Below are 24,523 nucleotides of genomic sequence, written 5' to 3'. Positions count from 1 at the left end.
AATGTTATTAGTCTCTTTTCATAACTTTACATTCCAAATCTAGTTGGATACCTCCTACCAATACATGAAGTATCAGAATGCCAGCATAGGTGAAGTCCTTAATTTTATATAGTCACAAAAATAATTTTTATCTATCAAAATGATTAGTGTGGAACTGAACAGCCCACTTGGACCCCTGTTCATTTCCATTTTGAAACTTGAAGCCTTTCTCTAATCTTTTACGATAGAACACAAGAATACAGATTATGTAAGAAAAAAAGCCAACAAAGCAATGTTAAATAAAATAAAATAAAATGTATTTATAAACAGGGGTATAAGAATTGATTCAAATAATGCTTTTTGGTCCAAGCAGGGAAATATAACTATGCCATTACTTTAAAGTTCATGTTATTGTCGTTAGCATGCCATTAAATAATAGAAATACAGTTGTAATAGTTTGGGAAAAGAAAAGCAAGAATAAAATTGAAAAGGCCATAAGCTAGAAAATACTTAGAGAGTTATGTACGTGATGAATAATTAAAATCTCCCAGTAATTATTGTTTGGAGCAGTCAGCACTGATGCCAGGGCTGCACTGAGTGAAGCTCCTTTGCTGTTTGCAGTTTGGAGCAGCTCCAGCTGCTCTACCAGTGCTGTAACAGCACAAACCTGCCAGAGCACAGGTGGGACCTTCCGGGTTTTTGGACCTTATTCGGTAAAAAAGGAGAAAGAGGAAGGATGAAGGAAACCCGCTTGAGGATTAAGCACAGGGTTTATGAAGCACCAGGGAAACTTCATCAGCCTTGGTCCTCCTTGTACCTCCAAACCCCTTCCTATCTGACAGGTGTGCAAAAAGGAAATAAAAATCAGTAGTGAGCATGTGGTGGAGGGGGAGTGAAGGAGGTGAGGAGGATAAGGAAGAGTTTTTCTGAAGCTTGTGTTGGACTGATGAGTTCTAGGATGGAATTGGGCATTTCGAGTATTGTGCTTGAGGGCTCTGATTTTGGCTTGGGTCAGGAAAAGGGTTTTAAGTCAGCGTAGACTTGGAATGGAAAAAAACAAAACTCACATAAACAAATTCTTCAATGTAATTCTTATTTTCCTAAGCAACTCCCTCTCCTGGAAGGTGCAGTGGGAGGGAATTTCAGTGCAGTCCTGATGGGAACTGTGTTCCTGAGCTGTGGCGCTGCGATGGGGAGAAGGACTGTGAGGATGGCAGCGATGAGAAGGGCTGCAATGGAACTCTGCGAGTGTGTGATGAGAAAACAAAGTTCTCCTGCAGGAGCACAGGTAGGGGATGGCAGATGCATTTTCCTCTCACTTACTCTGTGTGTTTCTGTGTGAGTTTGTCTTGTTTGATCAAATATCTATTCTTTAACTAATGCTTTTAATGATCAATATTAATAAGGTGTTACTCATTGTGTTCCTACCTGAATGTTATATTGGTTCCTGGAAATAATGTTGATTTATATACCGTGTTTTCTGATTTACAATATAAATATAAATTATAGTATACTTACATTCTATTATAAATAAATATAAAAATAAAAATATTTCTATATTTATTAATAATAAATGTAAACTTATCTATTTTATATTTACAATATAAAATAAATGAGTTTTGAGATTACTTAAAGCTGAAACGACTTTTTATGACAGTATTTCCCACCAAATACTTAAATAAAGCATTTAATAGTACTCCAAAGTTCAGGTATTTTCTTCTATTTCCCCTTTTTGGCCCTAGGAGTAATTTGAATCAAATGGTCTAAAGTACCTTGAATACTTTGAGAAATTACAACTACAGCACTGGAAATTTTATGTGTAGTATTGGAGGAAAAATACATTCTTTGATTGTGTTTCTAATATTTATTTTCTTTTTCTGTAAGTATAATTCACTAAAAGGTGTGAAAAGCATGTTCCAATCATTGCATGAGGATCTGCAATGATATAAACAATGATGTTTAGATGGAACCTTTTTTTTAAGGGAAAGTTCAGTTAAGGAAGAGATTAATGTATGTCAGCACAGTAATAATTTTTTTTGTCTTTTCTATCAAAACTTTGTGTGATATTAGGGCTAAAATAACTGTCACAGCAATATTCAATGAAGGCTATAAGAAGTAGGAATATTATTGCCAACTACAAATATTGGAGGAAGGGAGAAGCCATTCTAATACCTGTGTTACAACTAAGCGTGAAAAATGTGTCAGAGGACTTGTATGATCTCTGTCCAAAAGTATCTTGCTTGTTCTTGGATTTTAAAGTTATAAAAACCATGAAATCTTGAAAAAGAAATATGGAATACTGAATTGTGTCAAAAAAACCCACATTTCCTCTTGTGTTCTTACTAATTCCATAAAGATATGTAGAATATGTAGCTGTTAAATGAAACTCTTTCTAGAAGTAAAAATGGATTATTCACATGTGGTCTTTTTCCTGAAACTGATTGATAGAAATCCTGGCACAGGAAATAATCAATCAGGAGCAAGTGTATTTCCTAGTGCCTAAGTGAGTAAAAGCTAACACCAGTCCAAGTGGTCAAAACAGAATTATTAGAGGCAGGAAAGGTGAATAAATCTCAGGAGATGAGGTTTATTTTCATCAGCTGCCTTTGGAAAGCTAATGAGACAAGATATTACTACTTTAGTTAAGAGAAAGCAGAGAGAGAGGTTAGAGGTAGCGTGGACTACAAGGTGAATTACAGATTTTAGCTATTGGGCTTTATTCCTTTCAGAAAAGTTTGCTTGTTTCATACTTGTCCTGAATGATTTTAGACACAGAGCCTGGAAAGCCCCTTCTGGTGGTAAACTAAGATTTTCCAAATACAGCTGCCATAATAACAGGAAATAGATGGAATTAAATTCAGCATCATGGTCTGAATGAGTTGTCTTTTCAACAGAGAACTAGAACCCCATTTCAAATTCCAGAGTCCAAGCTGCATTCCCTCATTATGGACTTTCCTACATTTGTGGTCATGTTAAAGGGGGGCATTGTCTCAGTTCACAGGGTGAAAGATGACTTCTCTGGCTGCCACGAAGAAATACAGCAAACCCAAAAATTTTCATCAAAATTTTGCTAAATTCAAGGGTATCTGGCTTTGATTTGAAGGAAAATGTAATCGTGCTTGTTTGTTGTGTGGAAATATCACTGGAGCAACTAGTTATGACAGCCTTAATTGTCTCTTTTGCAACATTCCTTCCTCCTGGAAGGAGCAAAGTTCTGGAGGAGGCCTGTGGTAATGCACTGCAGCACAAAACAGCAAAGGCAAATTTTTGTTTAGCTGCTTTTTCATTTGTTCCATGTGTGGTTTGGACAGAGGAGTAATAATGGCTTTATGAGAAAGAGTTACTGGAATGTTTCAGAAGAAATGCAATTTTCTCCATGCATGATTCTACAGAAATAATGGTGTCTGGCTCGCACATTTATGGCAGTTGTTCCAACGAGGAGGCACTGGCTAATTGTCCCCTCAGAGACTGCTGGGGGTGACATCTGATACAGAATGTGATGGGTCTGTGCAGGAACATGTGGATGGAGGGAGCTGAAACAGCCAGAACTTGGGGAGGGAAATGGCAGCTGGTGAGAAGAGCAATAGTGAGATGGTACTGCCCATTTTTATTTTTTTTTTCTTATTTTCTTTTCATTTTATGTCCTTAAATAGCCGCTGCAGGGTCTTTCCTTACTGTGGCTTTTGTGGCTTTGGTTAATGTCTCACAATGCCACAGGCATGAGTGCCGAGCTACAAAGCCAGAATTTGTCAGCATTCAGCCAAAAGGGATTTTTTCTGCTTACAGGGATGGGGATCTCAAGAACCCATCATACCCAGCTCCTTTTCCAATATTCAGTTAAGAATCTATGGCAGAGTGTATTCTAAAACTTATGTAGATGGCCTTGTGTCATCTGCCTCTGGTAGTTGAATATTTTATTCCTAAAATCTGACTCCTTTGGATATTGAATGGCTTCTGCCATATGGGTCTCTAAAAGCATTATTTGTTGAATAAATAAATACTTTTTTTGTTGCTTCGCGTATCTGTCTCTCAGGTCAGCTCAGCGTCAGCTGGGCCACCCTGCTAGCTGTGATACGCCCAACAGTACCTTTGCGTGGGTCTTTGGCTCCGCAGCGCTTTTGCCTTAGCTGTCTCGGCCGTGGTTTGAAAGAGGGGACACTCCGGAGGCTCAGGGAGAAAGGTTTTATTCGGGTAACTCAGGGGCAGCCCCTGGTTCCAGGCCTGTGCCTCTGGGGAGTGACCCCCAGCCTCGGTTACAGGGGGTTTTTGTTCCCCCAAAATCTCAGGGGTGGATACAAGTTGCCAGACTAATGAAACAAGGCCAGGTGGGTAAGGTCAAAATGCAATACACAACATTAACAAATCAGGTGAATTTGGGATGTGGTCCTGTGAGACCCACCAATCCCTGTCAGACACCTCTCCTGAAGGTCTGGGGTCTGGGGGGTGGTGGACATGTGGGGGAGAAATACAATGGGATGGGGGAAAACACAATAGGACGATCGAAACCCAGGGCAGAGGATTAGAGTTGTCTTGGCAACTCTTATCAACCTCTGATAAGCACAATCCAAGACAGGAACTTTACCAGGCTAGGGTTAAAGTCCAAATCACATCAAACCTACAACTAAGAAACTTATGATAACATTTCAGCACCCCCACATTTATTTTTTTTCCTCCCCTCGCCTATCTTCCATTTCTGTTTTATGTTTTTACACCTTTATTATTTTTGCTGGTCTCGCTGGAACTGTCCAGCCTGGGCAGTCCTTGAGCTGCTGTATCCAAAGTCAGCCAAACTGCTGCAGGGTACTCGAGCTACCAGATTTCAGAATTGCTTTTCTGATTTTTTTTCAAAACCATCCCATGTTTGTTTGTAGTGATGTGTGATGAAAAATATACTAGAGGTTACACAGCAGTAGGATGTGGGGAGCAATCATTACCTGATTGAGATTGACTACCCTTGGGCTGCTGCTAGCCAATTATTTTCTGGTTTTAAAATAGATTAGGCTTCTTTTAAATTAGACAAGACTAATTTAAATTGTATAAAGAACCAACTTTCTATTTTAAATTCTGATTCTGTCCTCCAAAAATTATTACAGGCATGTACTTCACCTCAATTTTATGTGCTACATAAATTTATCCTTTTTATTCCGTCTCCCTACTTTTCAGTTAGTTGTGCTACACCAAGAGCAGAATCTGTGCAATCTCACTTAAAATGTCATCTAATTACTCTAATGATCATAATAAAGTACTTCTGTGGAGACAAATGCAAAAGAGCCATGAATACTTCAGTTTAGTAAGCAGTACATCTGAGCTGTAACGTGGTTTTGCCACACTTGCTCTTATTTTTGGTTTTTTTTCAAGCAGCAGTTGATGGTATCCAACCATTTTTGATGCTGCTTTGTGGACTATTCTTTTATAATTTCTTTTTTTTTTTCTTTTCCTTACATGTAATAATATATTAGAGGGATAAAAAAAAAAAAGATTTTGAGGAAAGAAGTTGCATTGGTTTGGAATGGAAAATAGGGAATGTATGTAGAGGAAATCATATCAATGGGTGCTGACCAGAGTGATGCTGGAAGAATATAACAACAGCAGCACTGGTGCTGTCTGAGTGAGGATTGTCAGAGTCCAGATTAGATTTGTGATCAAAAAAGCTGGTGCTGGGGAAGGCTGGGAAGGAAAGATTTTCCCAAAATGTGATGAGGAAATTGCAAGTATTTTTATCCTTAGTTAATGGCAACATTTTTTTCTGTGGTAACAGCTCTCTTCTTTAGGCTGGGTGGGTTTTTTTGTGGTTGGTTGTTGTTGTTGTTCTCCTGTCTCATCCAGGAGTCATCTGAAAACATCTGCTTTCTACTAAAATCTTTAAATTAGGAAATGACCACATTTTTGAAACAATATGATTCATTCTAAGTCCCACATTCTAATTGTGTTCTGCAGGTCAAGTGAGATCATTGACCATCACAGCATCTTGTTAAATGAGTCAGGTTGGAACATTCTGCAATGCTGATGGGATCAAGACTGAGCCCCTTCTATAGTTTAGGAAGGTGTTGCATTACAGCTTTAGGCAGTAAGAATTAGCTGTGAGAGGAAACTGCAATTAATGCTCCACCAAAGTGGTTTTTCTATGGTTGAAGATGGGATCAGTCGAAAAACCTCCTGGGTTCAGTGTCCTGACAAAGATTGAAAAGGTGTATAAAGAGTTAATTCTGTTGATAATATTTGTAGGAAATAAAAACCATTGGAGAAGCATTTGGATCAGGCTTTCCCATGTAGTTGGTGCTTAGCCCTCCTGTCTCACTGTGTTACACAAAAGAGCAATGGAAAAGGGCAGATACAGCTATTGAGGCAATCAATTTATGATGGAGTTTTACTAAAGAGGTTCCTGGAAACCAGAAGTGTGAGTTTCACTAAGGGGCAATAAAGGAAAAATACTTCAGTGAATTTTAAGTAATGATTTCAAGACAGTCATAATATTTCATTAGGTCCATCTCTTTAGAATCTTGGCAAAGATTAATTCCTTGGAAGTATATTCTACTTAAGAACTTGTCATATCTATCATAATGAAAGATGAGTCTTTCAGTATAAAACATATCTTCACTAAGGTACAAGAAAGGCAGGGAAACTGATTTTCTCTGTAAACATTTGAATGCATAAAAGATTAAAATAACAGATTAGGAGCACTACTGGAAGCAACTTCAATTTATTTTGGGTTATGGTTGGTTTGGTTGATGTTGGTATTTTCCATTAGCTTGCATTCTACTGCTGTGTTATAGTAATATAAAAAAATCAATGATCATTCTGCATAATAAAGAATAGGGACACTTTTTTGAAACACTTGTGAATGCATGTAATGATAAACTGCATACATATCATAAATACAATTTTTGTTTCCTCATGTCTGTGCAGTTCTCTTTTCAGTGTGGGATATTTGGGACTTTGGCCACTAATGAAAATGGTGGAAACTTTTCATTCTAATTGCCCGCTCTCCCTGTTTGTTTTCCAGCTGATTTTGCACTGGCAGAACGATGTTCTGTTGTTTAAACCCCAAATTCAGTGTAGCATGATCCTGAAGTTTCACTTCTTGCCTTCCATCACCAAAAGTGAAAACAGTCTCACATTTTCCTCCTGAGTGCTGCAGAATCAAACTTGTTTTTTGCACTGTTCTTGTTTCACTGTCTTGTATCCCATTGACTTTCTGTGACGACATCAGCATTTTATGTAGCAAAAGAAGACTAAAATGTCAAACCAAATGCATTAAACCAATCTTCAACAAATGTGTCCTTTTAAGAAAATTGAAATCTGATGTTGCATGAGCTGGGAGGGGTGGACAGAAAGTTGTGCCAGCTCATGCTGAGAAAGTTATAATTAATTCAGGGACAAAAACCCCAAAAATTTTCAACATCAGCTTCATTACCTGGTTCTATCTGTTCTCTGTGAATTGGAAAATAAAGTATGTGACATTTCTGTTCAGTCTCGATGTTATCAAAATTTACAGCTAAACACTCCTGGCTGTAGGTAGCAAGTAGAAAAATAGGTTGGGACAGGAGCACACACACACCTGTAACTGTCAGCATTCACAATCGTGGCTCTTTTCATTAAAATCCCTCATTGTGTTGATTCTAATTTTATACCTACAGGATTTTAAAGATTAAAAACCTTTTTCTAATCAAGAGGCTTTCTTGCATCTCTAAACATTGATGGTCATTACAAATTCCTTTTCCCCCTTTTGAGACAGGATCTGAAGACTGGTTTGACAAAACTGAAGTAATTTAAGAAATTTTATGTGCTGGAGCTATTTTTGCCTAAAAGTTGATCATTTATCTGACATCACTGGGGAATGGGTTGTGTCTACTTCTTAGAAAGATTTTTGTTTTGCAAGCCCATGCTAATTAAAAGTCATCTATTGAAACATTGCTCCCATGGAGGGCTGTTGCCATAGAAGATAAAAGAAGAGAGATGAAGAAAAGCAGAAATTAAAAATAATTGGAAACTTTTAGTATCATTTGGTGTATTTAGCAGATTTTGAGGTTGTGCCTGTATGCAGTTTTGTTCAGCACACATGGATTGGTGGATTGGTGTTGTTGGGAAAATTAGATTGTCAAAAGTGCTGTGGATGATGCTTCAGAATATAAGTGCAACTTGGTTTCTTTCTGCTCATCAGAGAAGAAAGAAGTATTAATAGAAAAGAATAATAAGAAAAGAAAAAGCAAATATTTGTATATTGCTTTGAAGGGTTTTTATTTTTCTTCCTAAAGTTTGCTTCCAGTCTGATTTCCTGTGTTTATTGTCTCTTTTCCCCAAGGGAGATGCATTAGCAAAGCGTGGCTTTGTGATGGCGATATTGATTGTGAGGATCAGTCTGATGAGGATAATTGCGAGGGCTATTTGTGTGGACCACCAAAATACCCTTGTGCTAATGATACCTCCATCTGCCTACAGCCTGAGAAGCTCTGCAATGGGAGAAGAGATTGTCCTGATGGATCTGATGAAGGCGATCTTTGTGGTACTTCTTTCAGACACCTTTTCCTGATTGCTCATGGCACTGTCTGTTGTGATACCTCCTGTTGAGGAAAAGCTTCTTGTACTGAAATCTTGGTGCTAGAGCCTCTGTGAGGATTTTTGTTTAGTTAAAGTCATACTGAGTTTATACTTGGAGTTTTAATTTTCTTCAAATAAGGGAAAGGAGACGAGTCTTTCATTTTCACACCCTTCAGAACTTTTCCTGGAGGTGAACAAGTTAAAGGGCATCGATGTGTAGGAAAGCACTTCAGGTCATTTTCAGTTCTCTCCAACTACAAAAGCTTGAGTTCATACCACAGTTTGATTCATACCATGGTTTGGCTTGGAAGGCACCAGAAAGGTCATCTCATTCCAACCCCCTGCTTAGGCAGGGATACTTCTATTAGACCAGGTTCCTCCCATCCCCTTTCAACCTGACCTTGGGCACTTCCAGGGATGGGGCAGCCACAGCTTCTCTGGGCAACCTCAGAGCCAGGGCTTCAGCACCCTCCAAGTCAAAAATATCTTCCCAATGTCAAATCTACCTTGTCCTCTGTCAATTTAAAGCCGCTCCTCCTTGTCCTGTCACTTCAGACCCTTGTCCAAAGTCCTTCTCCAGCTCTCCTGGAGCCCCTTTAGGGCTGGAAAGGGCTCTGAGGTCTCCTTGGAGTCTTCTCTTCTGCAGGCTGAACATCCCCAGCTCTCTGCCTGTTTGCAGAGAACTGCTCCAGCACTTAGAGCATTTTTGTGGCTTTCCCTTCACTTGCTCCAAAATGTCCCCATCCTTCTCAAGCTGGGGGCCCCAGAGCTGGATTCAATCCTTCAGGTGGGGTCTCACAAGACAAAAACAGAGGGGAAGAATCTCCTTCTTTTGAGGTCCAGTTTTATTTGGTGCAGCCCAGGACACATTTGGCTTTCTGGGCTGCAAGCTCCCGTTTCCAGATCATGTTGTGCTTCTTGTCCACTGCCATCTCCACATCCTCCTCCTCAGGGCTGCTTTCAATCCATTATTTTCCCAGCCTCTGTTTGTGCATCTGATTGCCCTTACTCAGTGCAGGTTGTGGTATTTGGCTTTTTGAACTTCAAGTTGTTTGCACAGGCCCTACTTTTCAAGCCTGGCAAGGCTGGGTGGCATCTTTTCCCTGCTGCATCACTCACACATCCCTGTCTCATCAGAAACTTTCTGAGGGTGCCCTCAATCCCACTGTCCATGTCACTGATAAAGGTGTTCAACAGTGTCAATCCCAACACCAACTCCTGAGGGTCATCACTTGAACATGGAGCTCTGCTAAAATCTCAAAAGGTTGCAGTAAAGCTACCAGATGAATGGTTGTACATAGGATAATTTTAAAAACAAGTATAGAAATCTGTTTTTGAAATATAAAATTTTGTTAGCCCATCTTGGAGACCTTTATAGGTGTTTGAGTTGATTTTACTACATACAACAAAACTGACAGCTTTTGCAGCACTTAATTATTGATTTTTCTATGTTATTTCAGATGAATGTTCACTAAACAATGGTGGATGTAGCCATCAGTGCTCTGTGGTTCCTGGAGGAAGGATTGTGTGCTCCTGCCCTGCAGGATTCAATCTTACTGCAGACAACAAAACTTGTGAGATTATGGATTACTGCACCAAGCACCTGAAGTGTAGCCAAGTTTGTGAACAGCATAAAAATACTGTCAAGTGCTCGTGTTACGAAGGCTGGAAGCTCAGTAAGGATGGAGAGAGTTGTGTTAGTACTGGTAAGTTGAAATTTGGTGCATGTTTAATATTCAGGATGTTAATGGCTGTGATGGCCATTTACTGAGAGCCTCTTTCTCTTTTTTATTTTTTTTTTCTGTATGAAAAACACATGGGATTGTCCAAATGTGAAATGATTGCAATCTGAGGACTCATTAAAACTGTCCCTGTTCTTGATGTACAAAGGGGTATTGAAATATCAGGCTGTTGCTAACCTAAGAATGTTAATATCAGATGTTTGTAGGAATGTTAATACTGTATAATTCTGAAATTGTTTGAGGTTTTATACAGTTTTTCATGTACAGTTAATATGCCTGGACATACATATGCACACAATTTTACACTCCACATGGGGATTTACTATGTATTTTTAAGAAATGGGTCAATCATGATATTGATCAGTAATGGCTGATGGTTCAGAAGGTCAATTTTGAATGTGCAATTGTATGCTGCCTGTTAGCATTCAATATTCAAGCTGGTTTTTTTCCCCTGAGGCATTCTGGCACTTGTTTTTTTAGAGAGCAATAAGAGCCTGCTCAGCTCACTAATCAAGGTGAAAATCAACATGAGCCAAAACAGGAGAGGGGAATGTGTTCCCCTCGTTGTTCACTGTTAATAAGTACTGAAGCATCACTTGGAGACTGTGTTAGGGGAGTGTTTTTCAGGTGCAGTGTTGTGTGTAAAACAGAAACATGAATGTGAAGTATGAACTGTTATCACACCTTTACCTCCCTGGTAGGAACTTAAAAAAAAGTATTGAGTTTGCTTTCTAGATTTCCATAATTCAGTCTTCTTTGATTCAGGATTCTTTGGTAATTTTATTCTATATTATCTCTATTCTTTCATAGAGTTTTTGTAACTCTGAACAGAAATATCTTCCACATTGTCTTTTGCTTATTTGGGTATTTCACAATTCAGTAAATATGATATATTAGTATATTTATTTATTCTTACTCTGCAGTGATTGCTGTTAAAGTTCTTGCTTTATGTCAGTGCTTTGGTCTGGTTCTTAATGATTTTTGATCAGTCTGGTTTTTCTATAGTACGGGCACTTGCAGTAATTGAAGAAAGTGCATTTAGAGGATTAAAAGAATTTAAGACAGTGTTAGCAACTCATGTGAGGAAAGCTTGAAACAAACTTTAAACTAAATCAGGTAGAAATGACCAATATTTGGAAACTAAATGGGGAAAAAAAAGTGAAGTATCCTCACTTGTGCTATAAAATAAGAAAAGTTTCTCAGGTTTCTTAAGCCCATGAGATATTTCTGCTTAATGTTTACTGATGTTGGTGAGAATCTGAAGTCACAAATTGATTTCTCCAGATTTTTTTTCAAAGAATGTAATACTAAATATATGATCTGAGACCTGTGATGTCTGCTGATATAAAGAAAAATGATACCTTTCTTTACAAACTGTAATGGTACTACCCTAATGCCATCAAAGCCCTGACAAAATTATTCCATATTAAATATGGCATGTGCTTTTAGAGGCACAAGTCATCTTGGCCCTGTTCAGTTTATTTAATTCAAAAGGCACGGGGAGTTCTCTGGAGGACAGATCCTCTGACACTTCAGTTGTTGCCTGTGTGAAGGGCATTTTAGGAAAGTGAGAACAATTTTTGTTTCTTCTGTGAATCTGTGAGGCTCAGAATATCCCCATCATTTAAGTCTCTGGGCGTGAGATCTTGGATGAACTTAGAATGAAGAAAAAACTTTTATATGATACAATTCCAAATAAAGTTCAAAGTGACCTTATGAAGATAAGCTGTCCCCCAAATGCCAAACTACTATTTCAATAATTTCAGTTGTTATGAAATAATTTTTAAAACAGACATGGTGATTTAAGATGCCTTGAACCAGGAGTAGATGTCTGTTCTATTAGAATAGTAACTTATAATCTGTTTTCCAGAAGAAAAAATAAATTACTCAGAAGAAAATGAGAATGCTGGCCTTTAGCCCTTTTTTTTTCTTATCTGAAATAACATTTTCCTGTGTATAAGAAACATTTCACAAATACACAGCAATAACATGTAGAGTTAGTATGCAACACATTTTCAGAATATGTTAAAGACATTTGTTTGTGAGCCCCTTAGAATGGGAATATTAGTGCTGAAAATGCAGGAATTATGTGATTCGGATTTTTTTTCCTGATTGCATTTCAGTATCAAAAGGTGTGTTTGTCAGAGGAATCTGATGAATTGCCAGAGAAATATAATGAGTTACAGAATAATAAGTAGATAGAGAACTGTTCAATTCAAGCTTTTTAGTTCTTTCTAGTTTCCTTTTCAAAGCCTTTTTTAGTTTTGTCTGCTGTATCTCATTTCTACTTATGTTGTCTTCATTTCTTGAGGGTTTTAAGTGTTGTCTTTTGTCTCTTTCAGAGTTTCTTCACTTTCCATGTCTCTTGTTTTCATCTTGTTTGCTTGTTGCTGTTCTGGCATTGTTCCATCCTGATTTCCCAAACATTAAATGTTTCCTTTCGATTTAAATTTGTATTGATTGAGCTAAGAGTGTGTTACAGAGCTCCATTATTCAGATAGAAATTCAATACAAATTATGTATTTTCATACTTGTGTTCCTGGTTTCTCTTGGAACACATTTCAAAATAAGTTGTGCTGATATATTGCACTTGCTCTTTTAAATGATAATAAGCATTCAGGGAAAGAAAAAGATACTGTTCTTAAAAGATATTTAAATTTCATGTTTACATTCAATCTTTCAGACTGTCCACCTTTTCTAAGCAATGGCAATTGTTATATCACTGCGCACACACATATATATTATTAAATGATATATTTAATATATTATTTAATAATAATATATATGTGTTTGCACTGTACATACATATATTATTACACTGCACACATATAAATATTTTTATTACTTATGTTTTTATTTATTTTTAAAGAGATGTGTCTCTGTTTGATCTGTCTTAGCTGGCTTGAAACTCAATTTTGTTTTAATTTCCAGGTACCTTTCAATCCTAAAATGGAAAGGGGAATAATCCAAACCTCTCTGAGCTGTGTCAAACTTTTAATGAAGGGTTTTTTTCATAGTCCTTATGAATTTATTGTTTTTCTTTGAGGTAATTTTCATGAAAGCACACTGTAGATTGTTTGCTGTGCAGCAAACTTCAATCAAACAATTAGGTTCAGTCAGAATTTTTCCTAAGAAAGAATTTTAAATTTAACCCACTGGAAAATGGGAGGCATTATTCTTTATGGAGTCTTTTTTGATGGCATTGTTTAGGCACTTTTCTTCTATCAGAGGGGGGGGGGTTTACTGCTTTTCATGTAGTTAATACTTTGTTTGCCTCATATATTTTATACACTAGCCTTTATGGCAAAATGTCTGAGGCATTTATGAAATCAGAAAAATCATACATTTCTGCACTTTAATGAATTGTTAACAGTTAATTTTCCTGAAAGTTCTAAAGAATGTTGCCAATTACCATTACCTTGATTTGAGACTTTACAGAAGTGCTTTTAATCAGTTTGCAGAATAAAAAGAACTTGCTCTCGATTTCTAGAAATACATCAGGAAAATAATATCAAATTTTGGGTTTATTGGGTGATGGAAACATAATTTAAAAAAAAATTAAAAAATGATTGAGCCTGAAAATTCCAAATCACTGTAATGCAGCTGATTTTATGGAGCCATTGAATGATCAGGTTGGAAGGAACATCAAAGCCTGGCTAATACTGCTGCTGTTTATCAGCTTTCCAAGACCTTCAGGACTCCTTCAGTGCTAAACTCCAAGTTTCCCAGGGGTGAAATGTTTTGTTGACTCACTCTCCAGAAGATTTTTGTTTTTCTGGTCTTTCTGAGTCTTCCTGGTCCAGTTTAAGCCTTTAATCCTTGCCCTACTTGTTATTTATACAGAAAACCGGATTTTTCCCCTTTTTCAATTCATAAGCCTTTTATGTCTTAAGGGAATTTTATTCTCATCATCTCATTCCATTTTTTTAGAATAAGCAGCTCCAGATTATTCCTCCTTCCCTTGCAGGCCATGATTTCCAGACCTCTTGGAACACCTGCAGCATTTCCTCTTGTATTTCTGTATTGATCCACACTCTCCAAGAGCTGTGCTCAGAGGAGGGTGCAGTGCTGCAGGCTGTTGTCAGCCAAGACCAGGGTTTTCTAGTGTTTATTTCAATTGTAAATTTCAATTGTCAAGACCCCATTGAACTTCAATCCTTTTCATAAAGATAATTCGTACTGTAGGTTATTTATCTTAAACTCTACTTCTTCTACTTTGATAAAAAAAACCAATCCAACCTAGCACACATTTATTAAGTTTCTTCTTCTCCCATTGCATTTTTACTTACTGAGAAATACCAAAAAAGCTACTGGTGAGGATTATGGACTGTGTTTTTATGCATTGGAATTTCCAAAAAAAACCCAAAAAAAAAAACCCCAAAAAAAAAAAAAAAAAAAAAACACAGATCAGTAGCCTCCTGCATAATGGCTGCCAATTAATCAGAATTTGGGAAGTGCCATTGAAGTGTGTCTCAAGTTCAGATAACTGGTGCTTGTGAAACAACTGCTAATGGGAGTGATCCTGTTCTGCACTGAATTATTTAACCACTGCAGAGCTTTGAAGAATTTGCTTTGCAGAAAGTCATTCATCGCTTTAACAAACAGGAAGGTCATTTGGAAAGTTCAAGCCAGATTGAGAACAAGTTCTTTGAGAGCTGAAGCACAGCTCTGCTGATTGGCCTAAAACATTCCAGATAATTCTGTGTGTGTGCAGTGGGTATCAGAATAAGAGGAGCTGCAGGAGGAAGTGAACAGTAAAATGTTCAGTAGATAAACTGGGTATTTTCACAGACTCTCAGGAGCCTTGAGGAGCAGGAGTATTGCCATAAACTGCCAATAATCTTCTACATAAATAACTAGTTGTATGGAAAGCCAACCTCCCAGTGTAATCTGTGTTTCACTCTAGGAGAACGAAGTCAGAGAGTTTTGGGGGGAACATCTGCTTCCCCACAGGGAATTGCTGTGAAAAAATAGCTTTATCAAAGTGGATATACTGAGTGGATTCAACAGTTTGTAGAATCCAACGTTTTGTCTTCCTCGTTTGTTTTATTAACACAGCTACTTGCTTGAAAAACATTTCCTAATCTATGTATGAACTATAATAAAAAATCAATTTTGTAGTCTGCTTGACCACTGCTGATCAAGTTTACACATATTTTTATGCACCTTGGTATCAACTCACTGGCACAAATCATGTAGCACTAATTCAGTAACAGTGGAAGGAGAAAGTCGTTGGAAGCTGGATTTGTGATGACATGTATCAGTAAGCACACAAAATGTTCATTTTTCTGCTTGTTAGTTTGGCATGAAGGGTTTTTTTAAGTGCTTCAATTGAAAACACAAGGTACACTGTCCGTTCAAAAGGTACTTTATGTGTCAGTTAATTGTTTCAGCTGATTGGCCTTTGAAACTATCTCTGTTTTAATGGTTTCATTTTTCTTTCGAGAAGCAGATTTTAAATTTGATAATGTGGCTTTTTACAGCTCTAATTATGGACTCACTGTGCTAGAGCTACAAAATACATTTCAACTGTTGAGTCTGATATTCCCAAATTTAATGTGTAATATCTCTAGTTGGGATCAAAGATAATGCTAGAAGGGAGAATTAAGAAGTCTGTTAGACTAAAAAAGTAATTGAAAGACTCCTTATCAAAAGATGAATTGTTTTAATCATCTCTTTCTCCTGATAAAGTATTCTGTTGTTCACCTTCCGCTTGTCATTTATATCAATTTGTAGCAATATCTTTCTTATTATTCCTTTGAAATGTTTAATTCTCATCTTCCAGATCCATTTGAGGCTTTCATCATTTTTTCTATTCGACACGAGATCAGAAAAATTGATCTTCACAAGCGTGACTACAGCCTCCTGGTTCCTGGTTTGAGAAATACAATAGCCCTGGATTTTCATTTCAGTCAGAGTTTACTGTACTGGACAGACGTGGTGGAGGACAAAATTTACAGAGGCAAACTCTCTGATACTGGAGGTAAGGACTGAATCTTTATTTTTCTTAACAGCAAAAACACCTGTGGTTACAGGGTGCTTGACCTGATCAGCTGTAACTGAATTGCCATTCACAGAAACAGAATTTATGATGGAGTTCTGCCTTTGAAAAGGGGTGTAACATGGTTGTACTTCATTTCCAGGCAGAAAAAACCTTCAGTTATCAAGGTTTCCTTTTGCAGTATGATTTGGGGGGAAGGAAATCACAAATGCAAAGAACTGGTGTTTCTTCCTAGTCCATGAGTGCAATATTGATTTATTTCCTTTTAGTTTTTAGTTTATCTTCACCTTATATATAATAAGTATAATAAGTATAAGAATTTATCTGATGTCTAATGATCTCACTAGGTAAAAGATTCTGCTCCAAAATTTTATAGCATCCAGAAAGACTTTTTCTTGGCTCTGCTGACATATTGATGGCCAATAACTCAATATAATCTCATAATATATACAAAAAAGTTTCTGTAAAATTTCCCTTGTTGAAATGTATGTTCCAGTGCTATCATCTAAAAAACAAACCCCAAATAATGCAGAATCCACTGCAAGAACATCTGATAAACTTTTGTATGTCCATGCTCACTCTACCTGTCTCTACATTAAGTTCTTCAAGAATCTCTTTTCCTCTCTTTTTCCTTTTTTTTTTTTTTTTTTTTTTTTTATTGTTGGGGGTTTTTTTCTTCTTCTTTCTTATTTTTTTTTTTCTTTTTCCTTAAGGTGTTAGTGCCATTGAGGTTGTGGTGCAGCATGGGCTGGCCACTCCTGAAGGTCTGACTGTAGATTGGATAGCAGGAAACATTTACTGGATCGACAGCAATTTGGACCAAATTGAAGTGGCAAAACTCGATGGCACTTTGAGGACAACTTTAATAGCTGGAGCCATGGAGCATCCCAGGGCCATTGCTTTGGATCCCAGATATGGGTAATTATAATTTATAAAAACAGTAATTTTTTTGCTTCTTGTGAAGCATTTGAAAGATGTTTAAATGTGATATTTGTTTCATTTCCTTTTTTTGCTAATTAGTTTCTAACTAATCTTTGATAGTTTTTGAAAGTGTATGTTGAATGATAAAGAGTCCAATATTAGTGTGTTTTTTCCTAGATGAAAAGGATTAAAAAGGGGATCTTTTAGTTGGCAAATTACTTGCCTTGCCATGTTGTTGTTTCATTTATTTTTTTATTTTTTTTTATGTGGATGATAACTGTAGCATTTAGTCTAACATTTCTGTGTGGTTAATGGCCAGATTTAGGTGATTCTTCTCACTCAGACCAATTTATTTTTTTTTTTTTTATTTCGGCTCTTTGTAATTTTTGGTTGGCTGGTTTTTGTTTTTATTGATCTAGTTTTTTTTTGGGGGGGTTGGGGTTTTTTTTTGGTTTGGTGTTTTTTTTTTTTTTTTTTTTTTGGTTGTTTGTGGTTTGTGGTTTGTTTTGTTTGTTTGTTTGTTTGTTTTGGTTTTGGTTTTGGTTTTTTTTGTGGGATTTTAAAAAGCTTAGATGTTACTGGAAGCCTAAGGGCTGAGTGAGGCAAATGCCACTTTCTGTGTTTGATTTTCATGGAGATAATGCTTGCCAGCATAAAGTGGAGATAATACTTGCCAGCTCCTATCAGTATTTTTTTTACCTATTCATTAGGGGTATGCTCTAAACCAGAATATTATATATATTCAATAGCTCCATCCTCTTCCCAAAATTATTGCTCTTTCAGAGAGGGGAAAAAAAATCCAAACAACTGAAAACATTCAGAAAAACACAACAAAAGTGACAAACCACCAACTAAAAATTAAGTATGGCCAAAAATATCACAACTGACCTGTTTTCAAAGTCACGATATTTAATTTTGTTTAGGAATTGGCTATGGTCTGTCATGTGTCTTCACTGAATGTTTCTCTCAGAAGCAAATCTGTGTACATAAAAATAAAAATTGATAAAGGTCCCAAATTCTGGGACCTAAATCGTGAATTAGAATGTAGGTGCTTTAATGATTAAGACTTTTGTTCCTTTTTGTTTCCAGCTGAGATGTTGGAAAGCTTATTTACAGTGTGCATCGCTTATCTATAAAGATCTTTAAAAAGAGGCATCCTGTTGGCAGAAAAATTGGCAGAGAAGTTGTTCAAATTAAATAGTTGGGAGGGAAAAAAGAAATCAAATCACCACTCTTCTTGAAACTGAAGGCTTAATCTGCCTTATGAGGAGCTGGAAGGAATTGATGCTACGTTTTGTTAGAAGTCAGGAAAGAGAAAAAAATCTTTCAACATGGACAGGAATAGCTCCTCAATCCTTTCACAAATGAATACGAGTAAACACTGGGGATTCAAGGAAAAGAGTTGTGTTAGGAGAGCACAAATCCTGTATCCCAGAGCTGCCTGAGCTGCACTCCAGCCTGCAGTGGGGCTGAGCAGGTGTGCTCAGTCCACACACACAGTGCAGATGTGTGTAAAATAATCATCTGGAGATAAACACATCCCTGTCCCAGTCTGCACAAACAGGAATTCAGCACTGAAAGAAGCAAACAGCACCAATGGGCTCATCCTGTGAACGTCCCTGACTGTTAAGGCTGAAGGTCTTTTAGAGGGAAATGCAAAGACTCATCAGAAGTTTTGCTGAAGTCTGGCTCTTTGCAATCAACTCTGTACAACTAACCACAAGTTTTCCTATCAAAAGTATAATTTCTCTTTAACGAGTCTGTGTGATGTTGAAAATTCAGTAATCAAAGAGCATTTCGAGGTTTTTTTCTGTCTTCTTGGTGATGCTGCTTTTGTTATTTAACAAGACACTTCTTTGGTTATAATAATGAAAGTCCTCCTTATTAGAAAAACATTTGAGATTGTACAAAACTGAGAGAGGCGACAATAAAACCTGTCTTTGAAGTTTTCTTAGCAAATGTAATCTGTATAAAATTCATTAACGACATACCAAAATCCAGGAGTCTTCATTAGAACACTCTTAAGAGTAGCTCAAAATCTCTTGTTTAGCCTGTTCCTTGATCCCTGCTACCTCAAATCACCTTTCTTCCCATTCTCCCCTCTCCATCCCTCTTATCCGTGGATTGCTTTCAAAGGTTCTCATTATAATTTCTTTTAATGAGCTGGGTTTCTAATTATAGAGGGAAGAGAAGGCAAGCTGCCACTGTATAAATGGACATGGAAAATGGAATGCTATTAAATCCCTAGAGGTTGTTTGGGTTTTTTTTAAGTTCTTTATTTTCATTATGTCTCTAACCCGTAGAATGAAATATTATCTGTATGTTACCCTGAGGAATTTATATAGAGACCCAAACTGATCTGTATTTAATCCTTTCATTTAAAACATGTAAATGGTTGAACCTTTTCAACTGTTGTCTCACAAATCATTTCAGATTTTCCTTCATGCTTTAATATTTTCTTCTACCCCTCTTTCTTTTCCTTTTCCTCTCACCAGAATTCTGTTTTGGACAGACTGGGATGCAAATTTCCCTCGCATTGAATCCGCTTCCATGAGTGGGGCAGAGAGGAAGATCATCTACAAGGACATGGACACTGGAGCCTGGCCCAATGGCCTCACTGTGGATCACTTTGAGAAGAGAATCGTGTGGACAGATGCCAGGTAAAGTGGTCACAGCATCCTTGTGGTCACTGAGAAATCCTCATTCCTCCATGCAGAAACGTGAACTGCTGTGCAAGTGGAATTTAGTTATGGACATGAAGAGCCCTGGGCAGGCACATGTACAGTGTGTACATTTATTTAATTCATAATCCAGCTGTGGGGTCACCCGTGGCTCCTGGCTCCCTGTGCCTTAGGGAGCAGTTCCCAAATGTCCTCACTGGCACTCATCCATGCAAAGCACCACTTAGTTCATTAATTTTTAAGCTCATCTGAAAAAAACTGATTTTTTCTGTTGTATTTCTCACAGCGTTGAAGTAAATTAAAGCATTATACAAAGCAGTGTTTCATATGTCTAGTTAAATTCATAATATGAACTAAATAATCTATAAAGTCAATGATTGCACTGCAAAAATTCTTTGGTTTTACCACTCTTGCAGAGTAAGTTTTTTTTTACTTACTCTGTAAGTTTAAATATGGTTCATATTCATAATGGCTGTGTGATTATTATTATTATTATTATTATTATTATTATTATTACATAATCTTAAATTTGGGGTTGTCTTGTAGATCGGATGCCATTTATTCTGCATTGTATGATGGAACCAGCATGATAGAGATTATACGGGGTCACGAATATCTTTCTCACCCTTTTGCTGTTTCTTTGTATGGGAGTGAAGTTTATTGGACAGATTGGAGGACCAATACCCTCGCCAAAGCCAACAAATGGACTGGCCAAAATGTCAGTGTCATACAAAAAACAAGTGCTCAGCCATTTGATCTCCAGATTTATCATCCGAGTCGTCAGCCACAAGGTGAATGTTCATAGAATAATTTATTACTGAGTGGGAAATAAGTATTATTTTTATATATAAATATCTTTATTATTAATAGAATAATTAATTATTCTTCCTCTGAGGGGGGAAATCCATATCCTTTTAATATATAAATATATGTATATTATTTTTCCTGTAACTGTTGTATCGAAGTCAAAAGTACACAACCCACATGGCAGAAGTTTTTATGGGGTATGTATATCTAGATAGATAAATTTGTATAGGTTAAAATGTACCAGGCAAAATAGCAATGATGAAAAAAAATCAGTATGAATTTTACTGTTTATATAATATACATAATAAAACATCTTATATTGTGTATATAATATACACAATAAAATAAAACAAAACAAATCTAACAAAAGACAGCGATTATTTTGTACATAAATATTAGAAAGCAAAAAATACCACCTGAGAATGATCCACCAATAAGTTACAGTATCTTTCATGTTCTCTGGATAAATTTCAACTTTTCTGGCAAGAAGTTGATGTTAATACAATACTGTTTTAGAATTGATCTCATGAATACTTCTTGCTGTTCTTTTTATTAATACCAAGAAGTGAAATTTTGTTTTTCTTTTCATCCAGGGTTTGTAGTGCTGAGTAAGGCACTTAGACTTTTATGTTAGTAGGTCGTGAGCAATCTTAAAAACTTCAAATCCTGACAACTTTAGATGGCTGTGTAAATGTATTGAAACCCAGTTCTGCATTAATTATAGAAAACTATGAAAACATAGAAAAAACATAGAAAACATAGAAAACTATGGCTAAAGCTCTAATGTAAATGAGTACCAGCAAGTAAAATTCTCACTGTACTCTGGAAGGCAAAAGATCTGAAGAATGCTCTCTACTAGTAGACGCAATAAAGGAAAGGCGTTGTTTAGTGTACACAAGCATGGTGAAAACTGTCACCTCTCAACAGGTGACATAAATTGTCAGGATACATTTTTCTGATGCTTTTATTTTAAAATAATAATGAAAATGAATGTTCCGGGTTTTCAGTGGATGGCAAGTCTCTCTTGGACTTTGTTACTTTCTGAAATAAGCCATTTATTTCCCTTCTTCAGAATTTAGTTTTTGGGGCATTATAAAAACTGATTTCTGCTTAAAATAATATATATGCCCAGCTGGTTAAAATAAAGGAGTAGTAAATATGCATCTCTGCACACACCTTTCAAATAAGTTTTTTTCTTGTTTCTTTTTTTTTGTTTTGCTTAGTTTCAGATTTTTGGGTGTTTCTGTTTGCTTGAGAGTTTTTGGGAATTTTCTTTTCATTGGTCCCCTCCTGAACTTTGGGATTTGTGTTCCGTATTTGGTGTTTCTAGAGTAGCAGCAGAGTTGCTATTTGCCTTTTCTCGCTGCCAGAAAAAGAACAACTCCTTTTCTGTTTGGACTGGGGCCAGACAGCATCTTCAGAGGGATTCTGTAGCCCAGGGAGACATCAGGCACTGTTCACAGTCACAGATATCTTGGCCTCCAGGCAAGGAAAAGCTGCAGAGGAGCCTTCAGCTGTTTTTTGCCAAAATCAAGAAGTTCAAGGATCAAGTTGTGTAATTGAAGCTTCTATTTTATGGTGTAGAAAACACTGGATTCTGATTTATGATTGGCCTTCTGGGTTTGCTCTAAGTTATTGTCTTCCAGCAGAAGCAATTCCTTTCTCCAAATCTCCAGTACCTTTTTATTTAAGCTAAAGAAATAACGATACAGCCTGATTACTTGTTAATTTTTCCTTAGGATTTGTAGCTATTTTGCAATAAATTAACAAGACAGGATTCAGGTTAGAATCCTAAAACAAAATTAACAGTAGATTTACACTGCAAATTGTCAGTATGAATAGGGCAGTGCAGGATGAACATTTTGTATTTTCATCTCCATCTGGGTCACCTGTGCAGGTGAAAGTTTATTAGTTTTTAATACCTATCAAGGAAGTTATTTTGATTGAAATGAAGTAGAGCAGAGGTAAATAAACTCTGGTAGCCTAAAGCCAGATGATTTGAGTCAGTCTAGGACAGATGCTAATTTAAGGTAGCGAAGTTAAAGTGAGATATTTGTCTGGGTGATAAATTCAGCTGTGTCAGTAAACCACAGGGGATTGTGGAAGACTTTTCCCTAATGCAAAATATTCTCAGGAATGTGAGCTCAAGGCCCACTCCTCTTCCCAGAATCAGAGCTGTGTGTCAGGAATGCTGTTAAGATGGGAAACACAAGGTTTCTAGGAAGACTTTAATTTATTTCTTTTTTCAACAATGATTGTATTTTAAAAATCCACTTGTTGCAAAGAAGGAGGTCTGGTTTAGTCAGGAGGAGTTGTAGCAGTGCATTGCTGAGGCTGGTGACAAGAGGAGTAAATATAGAGCATTGGAAGGATCACAGCTTGAAAACACAAAGCTGTGAATTTCTCACACTTCCCCTTTTTAAAAATTTATTTCTCTAGGGTATTAATTTGAATTAAAATTAAAAACCAAACATGGCTATGACATTATTTTCCTTTCTATATAATGTTTAATAAAAGATTAATTTTTTATTTAGAAATCAGGACAAACAGTACAATAACTGTTGAATAGAAAGTATATTTGTACCACTGGGATCTTTTGTAATTAAAAAATGAAGAACATTTAACTTCATGTTTTGCAATGTTCTATTGAGTCACAGATTGCCAGCTGTTTAAAATAATAAACTCTTACAGAAATGCAGCTTAAGATGAGGAGAACTAAAAAACTTTATTACTTTGAGATCTTATATATGAATATATATATTACTTTGAGAGCTTGTATATGTTTTTCATACTTCAAAGGTAGGAGAAGGTTTGGTATGTGTTTCTTAAATGATGCAAAATATATATACTGAAATATATATATATAATCATTATATATATAATAGTAATAATTATATATAGATATAAAACCATATGCTTTTTCTTGGCTTTATCAAGACTTGTGCTTTGTTATAAGAGTATTCCTGTTTATTTAGTTTTGTGGTGAATATGTAAATTTTGCTGCTGTCTAATTTTTGAAGTGAATGATTAAAAACTGAAACAGAGTGATTAGAGGAAATAAATATTTACTCCAGAACTTACACATCTGATCAATGCTAACCTGCAAATTTCAAAGATCAGTGCTAAAATAATCAGATATAATGGGCAGTATAAAGATTTAACTTGGCTGAGTAGTTTGGCCTTAGGGAAAGCAATTCCATTGGAAGTATTGACAGTGAGCAGAGGATTAAATCAGTAACTGGCTTTAAATATGAGTGGGAATCGACCGTCAGCAATTTGAAAGCACCTTCTGATGTGACTGTGGTGCAGATGTTTGAAAGTTTAGGCAGAATTCAAACATTTTGTGCACTGTTAAAGTGTGAGATCAAACTTTGTCTGGCTGAAATCTGGTGCCACAAAGGGACAAGCTCAAAGTGAAGTTAATACAGGGGATAAGTTGGTCGTAGGAAATGCATATTGAGAGGTTGTCACAGTAAGTGTTCATTTGTCGGCTGCTGATGGAATGTCAGAGGGGGTTGTTTTTAGGGGTTACTGGTCAAGGAAAATGAGTGTTTTGTTTAAATGAAGTTTCAGAGGGCAGTCAAGAGATGTGACAGGAGTGACGTGTGTGGATCTGTGCACAGCACTGTGAGAGGAGCAGACAGACAAGCAATCAGCACTGGAAATCAATCAAATAATGAAAAGGGCTGTCCAGCTGGGGAAAATGCCAGTTCAGTGGCTTGCTGTGATCAAGAGGAAAATAGATTGGTGGAAATGATCAGGAAAAGGAATAAAGCAGCACAGGTAGTGAAGTGTGATGTTGTATAAATCCATATCACTCCCACAGCTGGAATACATATACACATCACATACAG

General features: G+C 36.7%; 1 protein-coding gene across 1 annotated transcript in view; it reads left to right on the top strand.

Moving 5' to 3' along the window:
• LRP1B (LDL receptor related protein 1B) overlaps positions 1 to 24,523 on the top strand; it is a gene marked incomplete at its 5' end in the record, with an annotated part of 645,110 nt that overhangs the window by 440,954 nt on the left and 179,633 nt on the right. The window contains 7 exons of the mRNA XM_083865658.1: positions 1,085 to 1,267; positions 8,282 to 8,482; positions 9,978 to 10,223; positions 16,045 to 16,242; positions 16,974 to 17,178; positions 19,677 to 19,841; positions 20,409 to 20,653. Coding sequence (XP_083721784.1) covers positions 1,085 to 1,267; positions 8,282 to 8,482; positions 9,978 to 10,223; positions 16,045 to 16,242; positions 16,974 to 17,178; positions 19,677 to 19,841; positions 20,409 to 20,653 — 1,443 coding nt within the window. The remainder of the gene's footprint in view (positions 1 to 1,084; positions 1,268 to 8,281; positions 8,483 to 9,977; positions 10,224 to 16,044; positions 16,243 to 16,973; positions 17,179 to 19,676; positions 19,842 to 20,408; positions 20,654 to 24,523) is intronic.

The sequence above is a fragment of the Zosterops lateralis genome (genome assembly GCF_965231275.1).
Source record: "Zosterops lateralis genome assembly, chromosome: 7".
In the NCBI taxonomy this organism is placed as follows: domain Eukaryota; kingdom Metazoa; phylum Chordata; class Aves; order Passeriformes; family Zosteropidae; genus Zosterops; species Zosterops lateralis.
This window is presented reverse-complemented; position numbering and strand designations above follow the sequence as displayed.